Here is a 15,580-nt window from a genome sequence, read left to right on the forward strand (position 1 = left end):
CCACAAACCTGTTCAATATTAGCCAAACAAACACTGTACAGGTAGACAGAACAGGAATAGCGATGGGTCGCCACTCACGGCGCCCTGTAAAAGGTGGACGAATAACTACACAAATGGCGTGTCACTACTACTTTTACAGCATGTAACAAAGTAAACCGTGAATTTGGATGTGATTCGTTCCCCTCGTCCTTTATTTCACATTTATTTTCAAACTACGGGGTCGGAGTCCAAGTGAACAGCTCGCCTCGCCACTTCGAAGTCTGGCTGAATACTTTATAAACCTCTGTAAATACGTTTAAAGGTGTGCGTCCACATTTTTTGTAGCTTTGCGTATTGAAATTAAGTTTGTAAAAATGAATAAACATAAATTATTGGCATACTAGTGTAAAGACTACAGCTGAGTAAAAACACTGCAAGATAGTTCCACTAATCAGCGTTCTTCAGCACACAGATGCTTAGTAAAAGTTGCACGCACTGCAGCAGTGTCAGCCAACACAGGGATGTAAACAGTCATCACAATTACAGTACATGTGAAAACTCCTGGGGATGTAATAAGGTTTAACACTGACTGCCAGTAGCTCAATGTCCCTGCAATTAGAAAGGTATGGAATCAGAGGGTTAGTTTTGAACTGGGTAAGAAGCTACTTAACCTACAGGAAGCAATACATGCACATCGACAGAGCTGAAAATATCTTGTGGCGTACATCAGGGATCAATACTTGGACCAAAATTGTTCAATCTTAATACGAACGACATATGTAAAGTTACAAAGGACTTAAAGTTAGTATTATTTGCAGATGATACAGCTGTATTTTGTTCAGAGAGAACCCACAGAAGCTGATACAAATAATAACAGAAGAAATTAACAAATTAAAAAGATGGTTTGACAAAAACAGACTATCTTTGAATCTCAATAAAAGTAAAATAATGCTGTTCAGTAACAGTAGAAGGGAAGTCAAATACAAATGGATTGAGTAGACATTGAAAGGGTGAAATAAAACACATTTTTTGGTGTAATAATAGATGATAAAATGAACTGGAAATCTCATGTAAACAATATGCAACACAAAATAGCAGGAAGCACGTCAATAATGAATAAAGCAATATACACTATATTGCCAAAAGTATTTGGCTACCTTTGACTCACATATGAACTTGAAGTGCCATCCCATTCCTAACCCTTAGGGTTCAATATGATGTGGGTCTACCTTTTGCAGCTATTACAGCTTCAACTCTTCTGGGAAGGCTGTCCACAAGGTTGCGGCGTGTGTTTATAGGAAATTTCGACCATTCTTCCAAAAGCGCCTTGGTGAGGTCACACCCTGATGTTGGTTGAGAAAGCCTGGCTCTCAGTCTCCGTTCTAATTCATCCCAAAGGTGTTCTATCGGGTTCAGGTCAGGACTCTGTGCAGGCCAGTCAAGTTCATCCACACCAGACTCTGTCATCCATGTCTTTGTGGACCTTGCTTTGTGCACAGGTGGTGCATAGTCATGTTGGAAGAGGAAGGGGCCCGCTCCAAACTGTTCCCATAAGGTGGGGAGCATGGAATTGTCCAAAATGTATTGGTATTCTGGAGCATTCAAAGTTCCTTTCACTGGAACTAAGGGGCCAAGCCCAAGTCCTGAAAAACAACCCCACACTATAATTCCTCCTCCACCAAATTTCACACTCGGCACAATGTAGTCCGAAATGTAGCGTTCTCCTGGCAACCTCCAAGCCCAGACTCGTCCATCATTGCCAGATGGAAAAGCGTGATTCATCACTCCAGAGAATGTGTCTCCACTGGTATAGAGTCCAGTGGCGACGTGCTTTACACCACTGCATCCAAAGCTTTGCTTTGGACTTGGTGATGAATGGCTTAGATGCAGCTGCTCGGCCATAGAAACCCATTCCATGAAGCTCTCTGCGTACTGTACGTGAGCTAATTGGAAGGTCACATGAAGTTTGGAGCTCTGTAGCAACTGACTGCGCAGAAAGTCGGCGACCTCTTTGCACTATGCGCTTCAGAATCCGCTGACCCCTCTCTGTCAGTTTACATGGCCTACCACTTTGTGGCTGAGTTGCTGTTGTTCCCAAACTCTTCCATTTTCTTATAATAAAGCCGACAGTTGACTTTGGAATATTTAGGAGCGAGGACATTTTTTCGACTAGATTTGTTGCACAGGGGGCATCCTATGACAGATCCACGCTGGAAATCACTGAGCTCCTGAGAGCGGCCCAGTCTTTCACAAATGTTTGTAGAAACAGTCTCCATTGCTTGATTTTATACACCTGTGGGTTGGACTCCGCCAGGGCTGCCCTTTGTCACCAATTCTGTTCATAACTTTTATTGACAGAATTTCTAGGCCCAGTCAGGGGATCCGGTTTGGTGGTTGCAGGATTAGGTCTCTGCTTTTTGCAGATGATGTGGTCCTGATGGCTTCAATCTGGGCAGGATTTTCAGCTCTCACTGGATCGGTTCTCAGCCGAGTGTGAAGCGACTGGGATGCGAATCAGTATCTCCAAGTACGAGTCCATGGTTCTTGCCCGGAAAAGGGTGGAGTGCCATCTCCGGGTTGGGGAAGAGATCTTTCCCCAAGTGGAGGAGTTCAAGTACCTCGGAGTCTTGTTCACGAGTGAGGTAAGAGTGGATCGTGAGATCAACAGGCGGATCGGTGCGGCGTCCAGTAATGTATCGATCCGTTGTGGTAAAGAAGGGGCTGAGCCGAAAGGCAAAGCTCTCAATTTACCCGTCGATCTTTGTTCCCATCCTCACCTATGGTCATGAAGTTTGGGTTATGACCGAAAGGACAAGATCACGGGTACAAGCGGCCGAAATGAGTTTCCTCCTTCGGGTGGTGGGGCTCTCCCTTAGGATAGGGTGAAGGGCTCTGTCATCCGGGAGAAGCTTAAAGTAAAGCCGCTGCTCCTCCACATCAAGAGGAGCCAGATGAGGTGGTTCTGGTCAGGATGCCACTCGGATGCCTCCTTGGGGAGGTGTTTAGGGCACATCCGACTGGTAGGATGCCACGGAGAAGACTCAGGACACGTTTGGAAGACTATGTCTCCCGGCTGGCCTGGGAACACCTAGGAATCCCCCTGGAGGAGCTGGACGAGGTGGTTGGGGAGAGGGAAGTCTGGGCTTCCCTGCTTAGGCTGCTGCCCCGCGACCCGACCTCAGATGAGCGGAAGAAAATAGATGGATGGATGGATGGATGTTTTGGACTAAAAATCTCTTCATATTCTCTACTGCCCACTCGTGTTACCATATCTGAGTTATTGTGTAGAAATATGGGGAAACAACTACAAATGTGCGCTTCATTCACTAACGGTGTTACAAAAAAGATAAATTGGAACAATACATAATGTTGGATATAGAAAACATACAAACCCTTTATTGAATATTAAATTCAACGATTTGCTGCATTTGCAAACAGCTAAAATGATGTACAAACCAAACTATAACCTGATACCCAAGAATGTACAACAATTCTTCTCAACAAAATAGGGAAAATATAGCCTTAGAGGAAAATCTAATTTAAAACATTTGTATGTGCGTACAACACTTAAAACCTTTAGCATATCCGTTTGTGGAATTAAATTATGCAATGGATTAAGCAAATAAATCAAACAAAGCACCAATATGATCCAGTTTAAGAGACTACAAGAGTTCACAAAGTACAAAGTAGAACAATTACGATGAACATGTTGAACATTTTTGTTGTTTTTTTAGATAATGATTATGTACTTAATATTTGTTTACTTATGGTATATTTGATTATTTATTATTTATTTATTTACTGTTCTGTTACAAACAGAACAAGGAAATGGGATAAAATTGATATGATATGAAAAGGGGTAATATTAAATAAGCTCTGCTTCTTCCTGCTCCTTTTCGGACTTGCTGTAATGAGACTACTAGAAATATGTGATGCCTTACATTGTATCGTACGCATGTTCGAAATAAACTGAAACTGAACTGAACAGAACATTGCTGTCTTTTAACAGGACTACACCATTTGTTATTCACATCAGCCCCCCTCCTTTCGTCTTTGCGTGGATGAGTGTGAATTGGTCCAAGGACTCTGTGAAACACATGATACTGCTCCCTTTATATTCCCACTGCAGCCTTGTCAGCATCATCAGCTCATCCATCTTGTTGAAGAAAGCGTTAACATGGTAAACACAGTTTAAACCTTCGCTTTCTCCCAACGCTTAACTGCAACTTTACACCCTTGTCTCCATATCTCCACCGGAATCTCTGGTTTGTCCATGTGGACTCAGGTGTGCGGGAGAGCTAGCAACTGGTTTAAGGTGTAAAGAATTGAGCCATGGCTAAAAGGCTGCCCTGGGGCAAATTCTAAAAGTCTGCAAAAAATAATTAAAAGTTGCGCAAAAGTGACAAAAGTACCACCCTTTGTTGCGCATTCTTGGAGGAGTTTAAACACAACGTTGTAAAGAGGGAAACATTAAAAGAACACAAAGGAGGACACCAAAGAGTATAGCGCAACCGGATGCCACTTTTGGGAAAAAAAACAAGTTTGTCTCTGGATAAAGTCACAAGTAAAAGTGCGAACAATGATTCTGGTTCCATTTTGGTAATGTTGACAATTGGAGTGATCAGGATCACAATGGGTCCGACAGTTGCGTTTTTTTAAGTGATTGGTGATTGGCTGATGATCTGCCGATCTTTACAACAGCTTTGTCACAGTAAGGCCTGCAGTGACTCATTGAGTAAATCAATTAATTAAATTTGAAAATCATTTATTTGTATCTTGTTTTTTTCCGTTGATCCGTTTAATGAGTAAAACACTTCTCTACTAAAGCGCACATAAGAGCGGTCCACAATATAGCTTGCGTTGCCGGTGATGAGGTCTGTGTGTGCATGTGGTTGACGGGGAGTGTAGCTAAAGATGGATAACTCGAATGAAAACAATAAAAAAGTAGATGAGACAAATATTATACGGTTTGTTTTTTTTGTTTTTCTTATAATTACAAAATAATGTTTTGGGTCGTCATTGCTTACAAACTCAGGAAATAAGTCTCTGGATACAGGAAGGCTTTGAAGGCAAAACCCAAATGATTTAAATAGGAGCCAATTGTAGTTTTGTCTCTTGTTTAGTTGTTGTGCAATACCCACTTTGTTATGGTGTTAGTTTATTTTCAATATGCATACAATCGCAATATGATAAATCACATATTTCCATTTTCTCATTGCAACATGTCTGAAAAGGAGTAGGAAGAAGCATACTTAATCCTAATTATTATTAATAGTATAATAACTTTATAAAATAATAACTTTATTTTGTTAAAAACAAATGTATGGAGCATTCAATACTACAAGTGTAATGCATCGGCTGATGTACAACAATACTAGCAAATTCTAAATGTGTCAAGATACGTTTTATAAAAATTAGTTATTGTGTTTACTTTAGTTACTTGCTATGAAACATTTTCAGTTCTCTAATCTAATGTCAAAATATCAGATTGGGACTCGAAATCGGGATCGAAGGCCAAAAAGTTTGGTCGGGACATCCCTATTGACAACCGTTGTTTATGTGAGTTGCGAAGTACGAGGGCCATTGACTAAAATGGTGTGCACTCTTTATTGTTAAGTGTTTCTGCACATTAGAACAGAGCTGCGCAGTTCCATTCCGGTTGTTTCCTGAATTGCTGTCACAATCCTTCCCCTGCAAATACTATCATAAAGGAGGGTGTCGAAGACAAAATTGTGCGTTTTCCCATGAGCCACTTAATGACGTCACCACTAAACTATTGGATGAGGTGAGTACAGTTTACTTATTCACATATGTGTACATTTTCTTTATATAGTACAAGCTGCTCCAAATTATTGACGTTTCTTTCCTCCTGCAGGTAATAAAAAAGGATATTGAGTTTGCAATTAAATTGGAAAATGAGCTTGCACAAGAAACTGAGCAGACGTCTTCAGTTCAGCAAGTGACTGCAGACAATCCGGAAATCACACCAGTTAACAATCCACCTGATAAAAGGACTACACAAGCAGATATGGCTTGCGATCCATTAGCAAAGCCTTTAAGGTGCGTGTTTTACATTCTAATTTAAATACTGTACATTAGATCCCTACTATTCAGGTTACGTGCAAAGATCCCCCTCTGAATGGCGGGAAGAAAAACACTAAAATTGGACACACCATAAAAAGCCCTATAAATGCCTTTTTTTTTGTTACTCTCAACCAATGGGCTACACCCATCTTGGGCTGCAATTATTAATTAATTTGTTTAGAAAGAATGTCTTTGCAGAATGTCCCCGTCTTGACATTTCCACATTGCACGTTTTGCAGATCCCTGTCTGTGGGTATTTCTCAGATATATGAAAATACGTCCACACAGCAAACATGTTACCATCACTCCATACAAGGGCATGCTTCCTTCTTACGTCATTTCTACATATGTTTCAGCAGTGGTGTTTCAGTGATAAAAGCATTTCGTACAAAGGATGAAAATGCGAATATTTTGCAGTGGCCGCATTTTGCACATGTGCACAGTGCATTTTGGCATGAGCTTGAACGCAGTTTTCAATGCCTGTGTTTGTGGGGGTTTTACATTCTGGCTACTTTGTGACGTCACAGCGAGGTGGACATGCTTATTTGGACATTGAGGGGCCAGTCCCCGAAGAGCAAGATGACTCGGAGAAGAAAAATAACAAATGTACTGTATTTTTCGGACTATAAGGCGCACTTAAAATCCTTTTTTTTCTCAAAACTCGACAGTGCGCCGTATAACTCATTGCGCCTAATGTATGGAATATTTCTGCTTTTGCTTACCGACCTCGAAGCTATTTTATTTGGTACATGGTGAAATGATACGTGCGACCAGTAGATGGCAGTCACACATAAGAGATACATGTAGACTGCAATATAAGGGGGACGGCGTGGCGAAGTTGGGAGAGTGGCCGTGCCAGCAATCTGAGGGTTACTGGTTCAATCCCCACCTTCTACCATCCTAGTCATGTCTGTTGTGTCCTTGAGCAAGACACTTCACCCTTGCTCCTGATGGGCCTGGTTAGCGCCGTGCATGGCAGCTCCCGCCATCAGTGTGTGTGTGAATGTGGAAATAGTGTCAAAGCGCTTTGAGTTCCTTAAAAAAAGGTAGAAAAGCGCTATACAAGTACAACCCATTTACCATTTATAACTCAAGTAAACAACATGTTCCATTGAAAATATAAAACATTACACACGACGCTCAAAAACCTATCAAAATATTCTAGTACGACTTTGGTAAGCTATGAAGCTGCACAGCTTGATGGATTGTCGGTGCATTAAACGTATGAGTATTATTATGGTGTGTGTATAAAGTAAGACATATTATCTGGCGTTTTGTTTCGCAATATTATGCAAAAACAACTTTTCTTACCCACTGTTACCTGCTGATCTGTATTTGGGATCTGCATAAATCCTGAAAAATTGTGTGAGTCCGCCTTTGTAGTCCGTGGTGACGCCGTAGTTGATACGCTTCTTTTTTTATCATCTTGTTATGGGACATTCATCCTCTGCTATTTCTAATATAAAGTAGTGTAAAGTTTACTTATATCTGCCATGAAAGCGTTAAAACATACCAGTGTAGTGAGTGTTTTTTCACGGGACACATTTGTGGCGGATCAGGACATGCTGCTCCGTTATTGATTTAAGTAAAGTCTGAATGTCATTAAAACAGTTAGCTCCATGTTTTGACACTTCTTCCACTCCCGTCCTTGCACGCTACACCGCTACAACAAAGATGACGGGGAGAAGACGCTGCCGAAGGTGAGCCACGTAAATAAGACCGCCCACAAAACGGCACATCCTGAAGAGACTTTCAGAAAGCAGCTTGAAGATGATCTGTAAAACATAATCTATGCAACAATTTGACCAAAGAACCACCATCACATGTTATGTAGACCACAAGAAAGTGTTTTACATTTAGAAAGAAAAAAAAAAAGACTCCTTTAATGCGCCCTATAATTCGGAGCTCCTTATATATGAAAAAAGATCAAAAATAGACCATTCATCGGCAGTGCGCCTTATGGTCCGGAAAATACGGTATATTGCCCGAGGCGGCGTGCTTCAGGAGGATAGAGTTGCCGAATGGGAAAAGTTTTCAGAGTTTTTTGCATGCATGTTATCGAATTTACCGCCATAACCACAACACCAGGGGGAGCTCCACTAACCATGTTAAACCCAGATTCCGATCTAACAAAGGTCTAAACTCTTTCTCCTTCTATGCCACATCAATATGGAATGCACTCCCAACAGGTGTAAAAGAAAGTGCATCTCTATCCTCCTTCAAAACCGCACTAAAACAACACCTCCAGGCAACTTCAACCCATGACTAACACCCTCCCCCTTCCACATCCCACCTCCCCGGATTGTAAATAACCAAATGTAAATAATAAAATGTATTTCTAATGTATATACTTGTTCTTATGCTATCTGAACCCACTATGTTCTCTGCTTGCTGTACATATCCTACCAAGTCAGACCTACACTGTTTCAATGCCCATTTCTCTGATGATGCAATTGTTGATGACTGAAGTGCTATTATCAACCAAACCCTCCTCATCCCACCCCCCGGATTGTAAATAATGTAAATACTTCAATGTATATACTCTGATGATTGACTTGTGTGATGACTGTATTATGATGATAGTATATATTTGTACCATGAATTGATTACGTGGACCCTGACTTAAACAAGTTTAAAAACTTATTCGGGTGTTACCATTTAGTGGTCAATTGTACGGAATATATACTGTACTGTGCAATCTACTAATAAAAGTTTCAATCAATCAAAAAAAAAAAGACATGTAACTGTCAGACAGCTAAGAGAGGTTGGTGGATGAGAATACATTTTAAGGTAAAATACAGTGTAGAAATGTACCCAATGGCATAAAATGTAGTCTTGATTTTCTAGATTTTATTTCGGGGCTTGCGTGGCAGCACTTTGTGCCGATAGAAATTTTCTTTTTTGTCAGTTTTCCTCTTTTTTTCTTAAAGAGTGCTCACATGCCTGATGTTTACATTGTTTCTTATGGAAAAATTAGCTTAAATATACAAACTTTTCTACTTACAAATCCTGTTCAAGAACCAATTAAGTTTGAAAATCAAGGTGTCACTTTACTTTATATTAAAATTTCCTCAAAACAACCCGTCACAAATTTGCGTATATGCGGGGAGAGAATGGCGAACCATGAATATGCGTGGATCTGATACTGTAAATATGCCAGTCTGTGGTAAAGATGTGTGCAGGTGAAACCGACTGACTTGCTCTGATTAAATCTACAGATTCAACTTCTACAACAGTGCAGAATCAAACGCTGTTGAGAACAAGTTGATTCCCACTGAGGATGCTTTGGTTGTTGAGGAAAACACGCCGCCAGAGGGACCAGCTGATCTGTCTCCAACTGCTCCGTCAAACCACCTCCATCCTGCGGCCCCCGTTTGCTATTCCGTGGAAGCTTTGCTTGGACGTCAGTTGTCCAGTCCTTTGTCTGGTGCCTTCCAAAGGCCTACAGCTCAAGATGACTCTACTCCTTCTGTTCCTGCCACTACCTCTGATTGCAGCAGCTGGAGAAATCCTAGCAAAGTTCCCATCTCTGTGGATGCAGTCCTTAAGTCACCAATATCCTGTAACGCTGCATTGCGTCACACGCTTCCAACAGTTACTCGCACACTACAGAGTGTATTCTACACTCCAACGGCCCTCCCTGAACAGAGTTTAGCAAGCCAGAATGATGAGGTCTCAGGTGTGCTATCTACCAAAAACAAAGCTTTCAAAAAGACACTCCAAGAGGTTCGGCATGACAGTAAGGAACCTGCGTCTTCTCACGCAGAATACAAGACAGCGTGTCGTGAGACCGCAAACGTGGCATCCTCTGTGGGCTGCGGTCAGGGTCTCAAGCCCAGCAAGGGTACTTTTCATAGCCTTTTTTCAAGCGCCCCAAGTGTGGCGTCATCACCAAAACCTTCTACAGTCTTCACGTCACATCGTTCACATGAGACAAGTGTTCCCCAAGCCACGGTCCATCCTTTTAGTCACCCTTGTGAGCGATCAAAGCAGCTAAAAGACGATTTTGCCGCTGTTGAACCATCCATCCCCTCCACTGAAATCATTGATCCTGTGAAACGTAACAGCCTTTTAAAAAACACCCAGTCTGAGACATTACCACGTTATAGTTCAGCTGGACCCACAGATCCTCTTGACTCTGCACCCGGATGTCCTAAACCCGTGAAAAAGACGTTCAAAAGCCTTTTTGCCGGCAACATCACAGGCACTTCAACAACACCCGCCAGCCCTCATGGCTTGATTCCCTCTAACGGCGCAGTGGAATGCCAAAATATTCTGGTTAGAAAAACAGTTGAACCAGACCAAGCTCGTGCCGGGTTTCTGCGCAGCCTGTTTGCGACCCCACTCCCAGGTGTGCCGTCTCAACCTCATCGTTCAATAACTTCCTGTCCTACCTTGGAGTCAGGGCAGCCAGCTAAAAACACCCTTCCTTTGTCAGACGGCGTTTCAAGTTGTGTCCCACAAGCAGAAATCTCCCCAAAAAACACTACTGCCAACAAAGACAAACGCTTAGTTGATGTTGTCATTGAAGCGCCCATTAAACACGAAAGTAAAGAAAAAACTTACTCTGGAACCTGTCAGCGATTGGTCATCAAGCCAGCCGATGTTGGTAAGAACATACACTCTGCTTCTGCATCAACACTTGTGTGAGAAACTGATTGGTCTTTTTCCTGACGTAGATTCCGCCCCAGCAGCCGCCTCCAAGACAGCCCTGAAAACTCTCTTCCTGTCTCTCAGCCCGTTTAGGCAGGATGGAAAGTAACCCAACACAATTCAACCACTTCTGACGGGTAGTGGATATTAAAAAGTTGGTGTGCCTCATTTCAGTTTTGCTAATGTGCCTCGTTGTGGGTCATTTAATTATGATGAAATGTTTTTTTTGTCAATTAGAATCAAATAAATACTTTTGCCGGTCACGAGAGGGCTCTTGCACAAGTGTGTCAGGTTGTTTTTAAATGATTTATTTTAGAGATGCCCGATATTATCGGCCGATAAATGCTTTAAAATGTAACATCGGAAATTATCAGCATCGTTTTTTTTATTATCGGTATTGTTTTTTTTTTTTTAATTTATTAAATCAACATAAAAAACACAAGATACACTTACAATTAGTGCACCAACCCAAAAAACCTCCCTCCCCCATTCACACTCATTCACACTCATTCACACAAAAGGGTTGTTTCTTTCTGTTATTAATATTCTGGTTCCTACATTACATATCAATATATATCAATACAGTCTGCAAGGGATACAGTCCGTAAGCACACATGATTGTGCGTGCTACTGGTCCACTAATAGTACTAACCTTTAACAGTTAATTTGACTAATTTTCATTAATTACTAGTTTCTATGTAACTGTTTTTTATATTGTTTTACTTTCTTTTTTATTCAAGAAAATGTTTTTAATTGATTTATCTTATTTTATTTTATTAATTAAAAAAAAAAAAAGACCTTATCTTCACCATACCTGGTTGTCCAAAATAGGCATAATAATGTGTTAATTCCACGACTGTATATATCGGTATCGGTTGATATCGGTATCGTTAATTAAGAGTTGGACAATATCGGAATATCGAATGTCGGCAAAAAGCCATTATCGGACATTCCTAATTTATTTACATTAAACATGGAAAATATTTTGGGCAGAGGTAGAGCGGGGTAACCAGAGGATTCTTGGTTTGAATCCAGCTTCCGCAACCCATTCACTGCTCTGCCCCTTATCCACATTACCACCAGGGATGCCTCACTGACCACGATGCTGGCCTACCACCCAGAGTCAGTTGCTGGGTGCTGCATGATGGCTGCCCTAGAATGGGTACTGAATTCACTATTGACCGAAATCCATCGGTACTCCCACGTACTGATTCACGTAAAATCAAACGGTACAATATTCTGATAACGTTGTGACAAACTTTGTTACAAACCTGCGTAGTTGTAGCGGTCTGCCTCTAAAGAATGTAATTTACTGTGCAACAAAGCAAGCATGCCTGATAAAAAAGCACTCAAAAGTAAAGTTGCACTTTTTAAAGTATGCTCGCTCAGTACTAACTTCCATTGGATGTTGGTAAAAAGTAAATAGCTTTGTAGGACTCAACAAAATAATAGAGCCACTTTCCCATTTAAAGCAATTTAATATGTTGCATATTGAAAAGAAATGATCATTTCTCAATCAATTTTCATATGTCAATATTGTCACATTCTTGCATCAAAATAGTTATTGTGCATTTGAACTACTGTTTATAAGAGTTATGAAAAATGTATTTTAGACAAATTAGACCCTGCATCACAATTTTCAGTATCGCCCAAATAGGGATATAAAAGTAACCTGTGGTAAAACTCGACATTAATAGTTTCAAATGATAAGTATCGTGGTTGATAACCGCTCTCTGATAAACTCACAAAGTGGTGATACTGCTCATTGCCAAGAGAAGCAAATTAAGTAGCGCGCTGATCACAACCTTGCAACCATAGTGCCGCTGATCGCTAGCTTGCAGCTAACGCTGTAGCGCCACTAATCGCTAGCTAGCTTAAATGCTACATGAATAGTGACATTAACATCTTCCCCCATTCCAAATGTCATACCCCTGACTATACTTGTACAAACACATTGCTGTCTGAGCAACTAAAATAGTCCATTGTGCACATTTGATTTGTGCTTTTATGACAAAGTGGTAAATTCAAAGACATTTTAATAACATGGTGGTAGAAAACATAATACACAGAAAACAAACACTAGTATACATAAATACCATCTTTCAGAACGGCGACAATATGATCATAAAAATTTAAAATATCTTCCATATACTTTCAAAATGTGGCCATAACAAAAATATCAGATTATCTACTTTAGTACTTAGTCTAAATGAAGGTCGTGTCAACATATAACAGGAAAAGAACCCACGTGCCAGTTTTTAGAAATTCTAATAGAATAAGAAAACACATTTAAATGCCCCCCGCGACCCCGAAGGGAATAAGCGATAGAAAATGGATGGATGGATGAATAATATATGGCTCTTTGGAAACCAGAACGATATTTATTGCTTATTCTGCAAAATAAAGTATTGTGGGATTCGAGATAATGAAGCGAGAGAGCAGTAGTTCTGAGCCGGTGAGTTTAATATCAGATTTATTTCCACAACAATAACTTTTCCCGGATCTAATTGGCTTAATGGTTTGCAATTATGAATCAAATCTTGGAGGATGAATACGAGTAAAAAAAAAAACTTAAATTGATATCTTTGTCAAAAACATTTAAAGTCATTTAGGTAGCCTATTCGTCTGTTTTTTTTTTCTTCATATTTTTGATTATTATAAAAATAATTACAATATAAAAAGTAAGTCTAAGTCTTATTATTAATTATTACTCTATCTGTATTAGCTTTTGTTTGATTTCTTTGACATGTTTTGCTGATGTTGAAAGTGCCTTGACTTTGTGTGCATTATAAATGTATGTTTGTTGTTCAATAAAAAAATAAAAAAATACAAAAAAAATAAAACTACAAAAACTTTTCCCGGAAGTGTGTTCCCTATAACTAGTCACATCCGACCTATGCACCAATTAGGGATGGGCGATACCACACTTTTAGGATTCGATACGATACCGATACTTTTTCTTGCATTTTCATCGATACCGATACCATTAATTTTTTATTGGCAATTTTTGTCAGTCAAAAATATTATTACTATTGTTATTATTTAAGACAAATCACAAGACAAATACAGACCATTTATACCACATTCATTATGGTCAATATATAATAAAAGTAAAATTAAAATACATAACATAAATATGAAAAATAAATTAAATATAAACAAAAATATACACATTTTCACTTTTCTTATTTCTCAAAAAAAAAAAAGTATTGGTAGGAAAAGCTTAAAAAAACATTTATTCATAACAATGTTATGTTTCAAACCTCTTTGTGGAAGTAAACTTATAACACTTCTCTGAAGCAAAGTCAATAACTTCCTTATCACAATAAACTAGGATTTCCCTGTCCTATAAACCTGCATACGAAAGACAGTTCCCTGAGAAAATGAACTTGGAAAAATTATCTACAAAAATGTCTGACACCTTTAGTGTACTCGAGATATGTCGTCACACGTCACACTTTACTGAAGTCTCAGATTGCTGTTCTGGAAAAGTAACAACGCTGTCGGCTGGCTGTGTGTGTGTGTGTGTGTTGCACGTTGACGACGCTCATTCGCTGTCTCCTGTCACGTGACTGGGCCAGCTCTATACTCTGCCAGGTACAGGGGTGTCCCAGCACATAGTAAGTTAAGTAAGTAATCAAAAACATCTGAAAGCGATGCTTGCACCCCCCACACGCCGTTTTTTGGTTTATATCGATACTTTTTTCAGAAAAGTGATGCCAAATGAGTAGTGTGTGAGTATCGATATATCGATACCACAGGATCGATACGCACATCCCTAGCACCAATCCCCAATCTGGTGATGAGAACAATTAGTGCCCCGCTAAACCAGTTTTGGCACTAACACAAAACACACTTCAAAGAGAGAAGAAGAAACTAAAAAACACAGAAAGGTGTTTTTAGGTCGTCTTAATGGGACGCCCATAGCGACTAATCCGCACAGTATCCATGGGTACAGACAATGTTGCCCTTGGGGGCCGACCTCGACGCCGGCGAGTTTGGGGCCGAAACAGCGGGGGTGAGTTTAATATCAGACTTTTTCCACATCAGCGGCCTGGTGAGTTTAATATCAAGACTTCTTTCCACAACAGCGGGCTAGTGAGTTTAATATCAAGACTTCTTTCCACAACAACTTTTCCCGGAAGTGTGTTCCCTATAACTGGTCACATCCGACCTATCCACCAATCCCCAATCTGGTGATGAGAAAAAATAGTGCCCCGCTACAGTATATTGTCTTTTTATTTTATGCTTTGTATGTCATTTTTTAAAAGTTTGGTTAAAATACTTCAGTGTTTGTAAAAGTACTGTTTGAGCACTTTCAACAATACAGTGGTGATAATAACCTACTATACCCAAACCTCTGCTCTACACTTTTTGTCCACTTATCCACAAAACGCCTTCTCTTATAGTTGGTCAACCGCGCCATCTTGTGGACAAAATTAGCGAATTGGGCACATTTACCTGCCGATCAAGTAAATACTGTACAGGGAGGACAATCTTGACAGTGTCAACTTGAATCTCGTCACGATACTTTATTTGTTGATCATGATTATAAACAAAAAAGTTTTCTTATAAAAAAAAAAAAACATTGATATTTGCATCGCCCACACTGGTGATGGCATGAATTGACATGTTCATGTTTACGTTCTTGGCTCTAAACGATAAGACAACTTGACGTCATTAAGGCTATGATAACCTTGTGAGTGGTGACGTCATTACGCAGGTTTAATGCATTCAAACTCATTTTTATGTTGGAAAATATTTATAGACTTGTTTATCATGCATGGGTTTAAGTAGTTGTGGACGTGAAATCGGCGACAGGAAAGGTAGTAATTATTGTATACATAAAAAAAAAAGTAGCTTA

The 15,580-nt window shown here is 40.0% G+C and overlaps 2 protein-coding genes across 2 annotated transcripts in view; both read left to right on the top strand.

Moving 5' to 3' along the window:
- The window catches only part of LOC133633909 (uncharacterized), a 29,172-nt gene extending 18,174 nt beyond the window's left edge, over window positions 1–10,998 (top strand). The window contains exons 6-9 of the mRNA XM_062026715.1: window positions 5,661–5,764; window positions 5,855–6,039; window positions 9,282–10,672; window positions 10,743–10,998. Coding sequence (XP_061882699.1) covers window positions 5,661–5,764; window positions 5,855–6,039; window positions 9,282–10,672; window positions 10,743–10,825 — 1,763 coding nt within the window. The 3' untranslated portion in view covers window positions 10,826–10,998. The remainder of the gene's footprint in view (window positions 1–5,660; window positions 5,765–5,854; window positions 6,040–9,281; window positions 10,673–10,742) is intronic.
- Window positions 10,999–14,531: 3,533 nt separating this feature from the next.
- Window positions 14,532–15,580, top strand: part of LOC133633910 (sodium channel and clathrin linker 1-like) — a 64,337-nt gene continuing 63,288 nt past the window's right edge. The window contains exon 1 of the mRNA XM_062026716.1: window positions 14,532–14,734. The gene's annotated coding sequence lies outside the window, so the exon portion shown is untranslated. The remainder of the gene's footprint in view (window positions 14,735–15,580) is intronic.

Source organism: Entelurus aequoreus, linkage group LG18, assembly GCF_033978785.1.
Source record: "Entelurus aequoreus isolate RoL-2023_Sb linkage group LG18, RoL_Eaeq_v1.1, whole genome shotgun sequence".
Lineage (NCBI taxonomy): Eukaryota > Metazoa > Chordata > Actinopteri > Syngnathiformes > Syngnathidae > Entelurus > Entelurus aequoreus.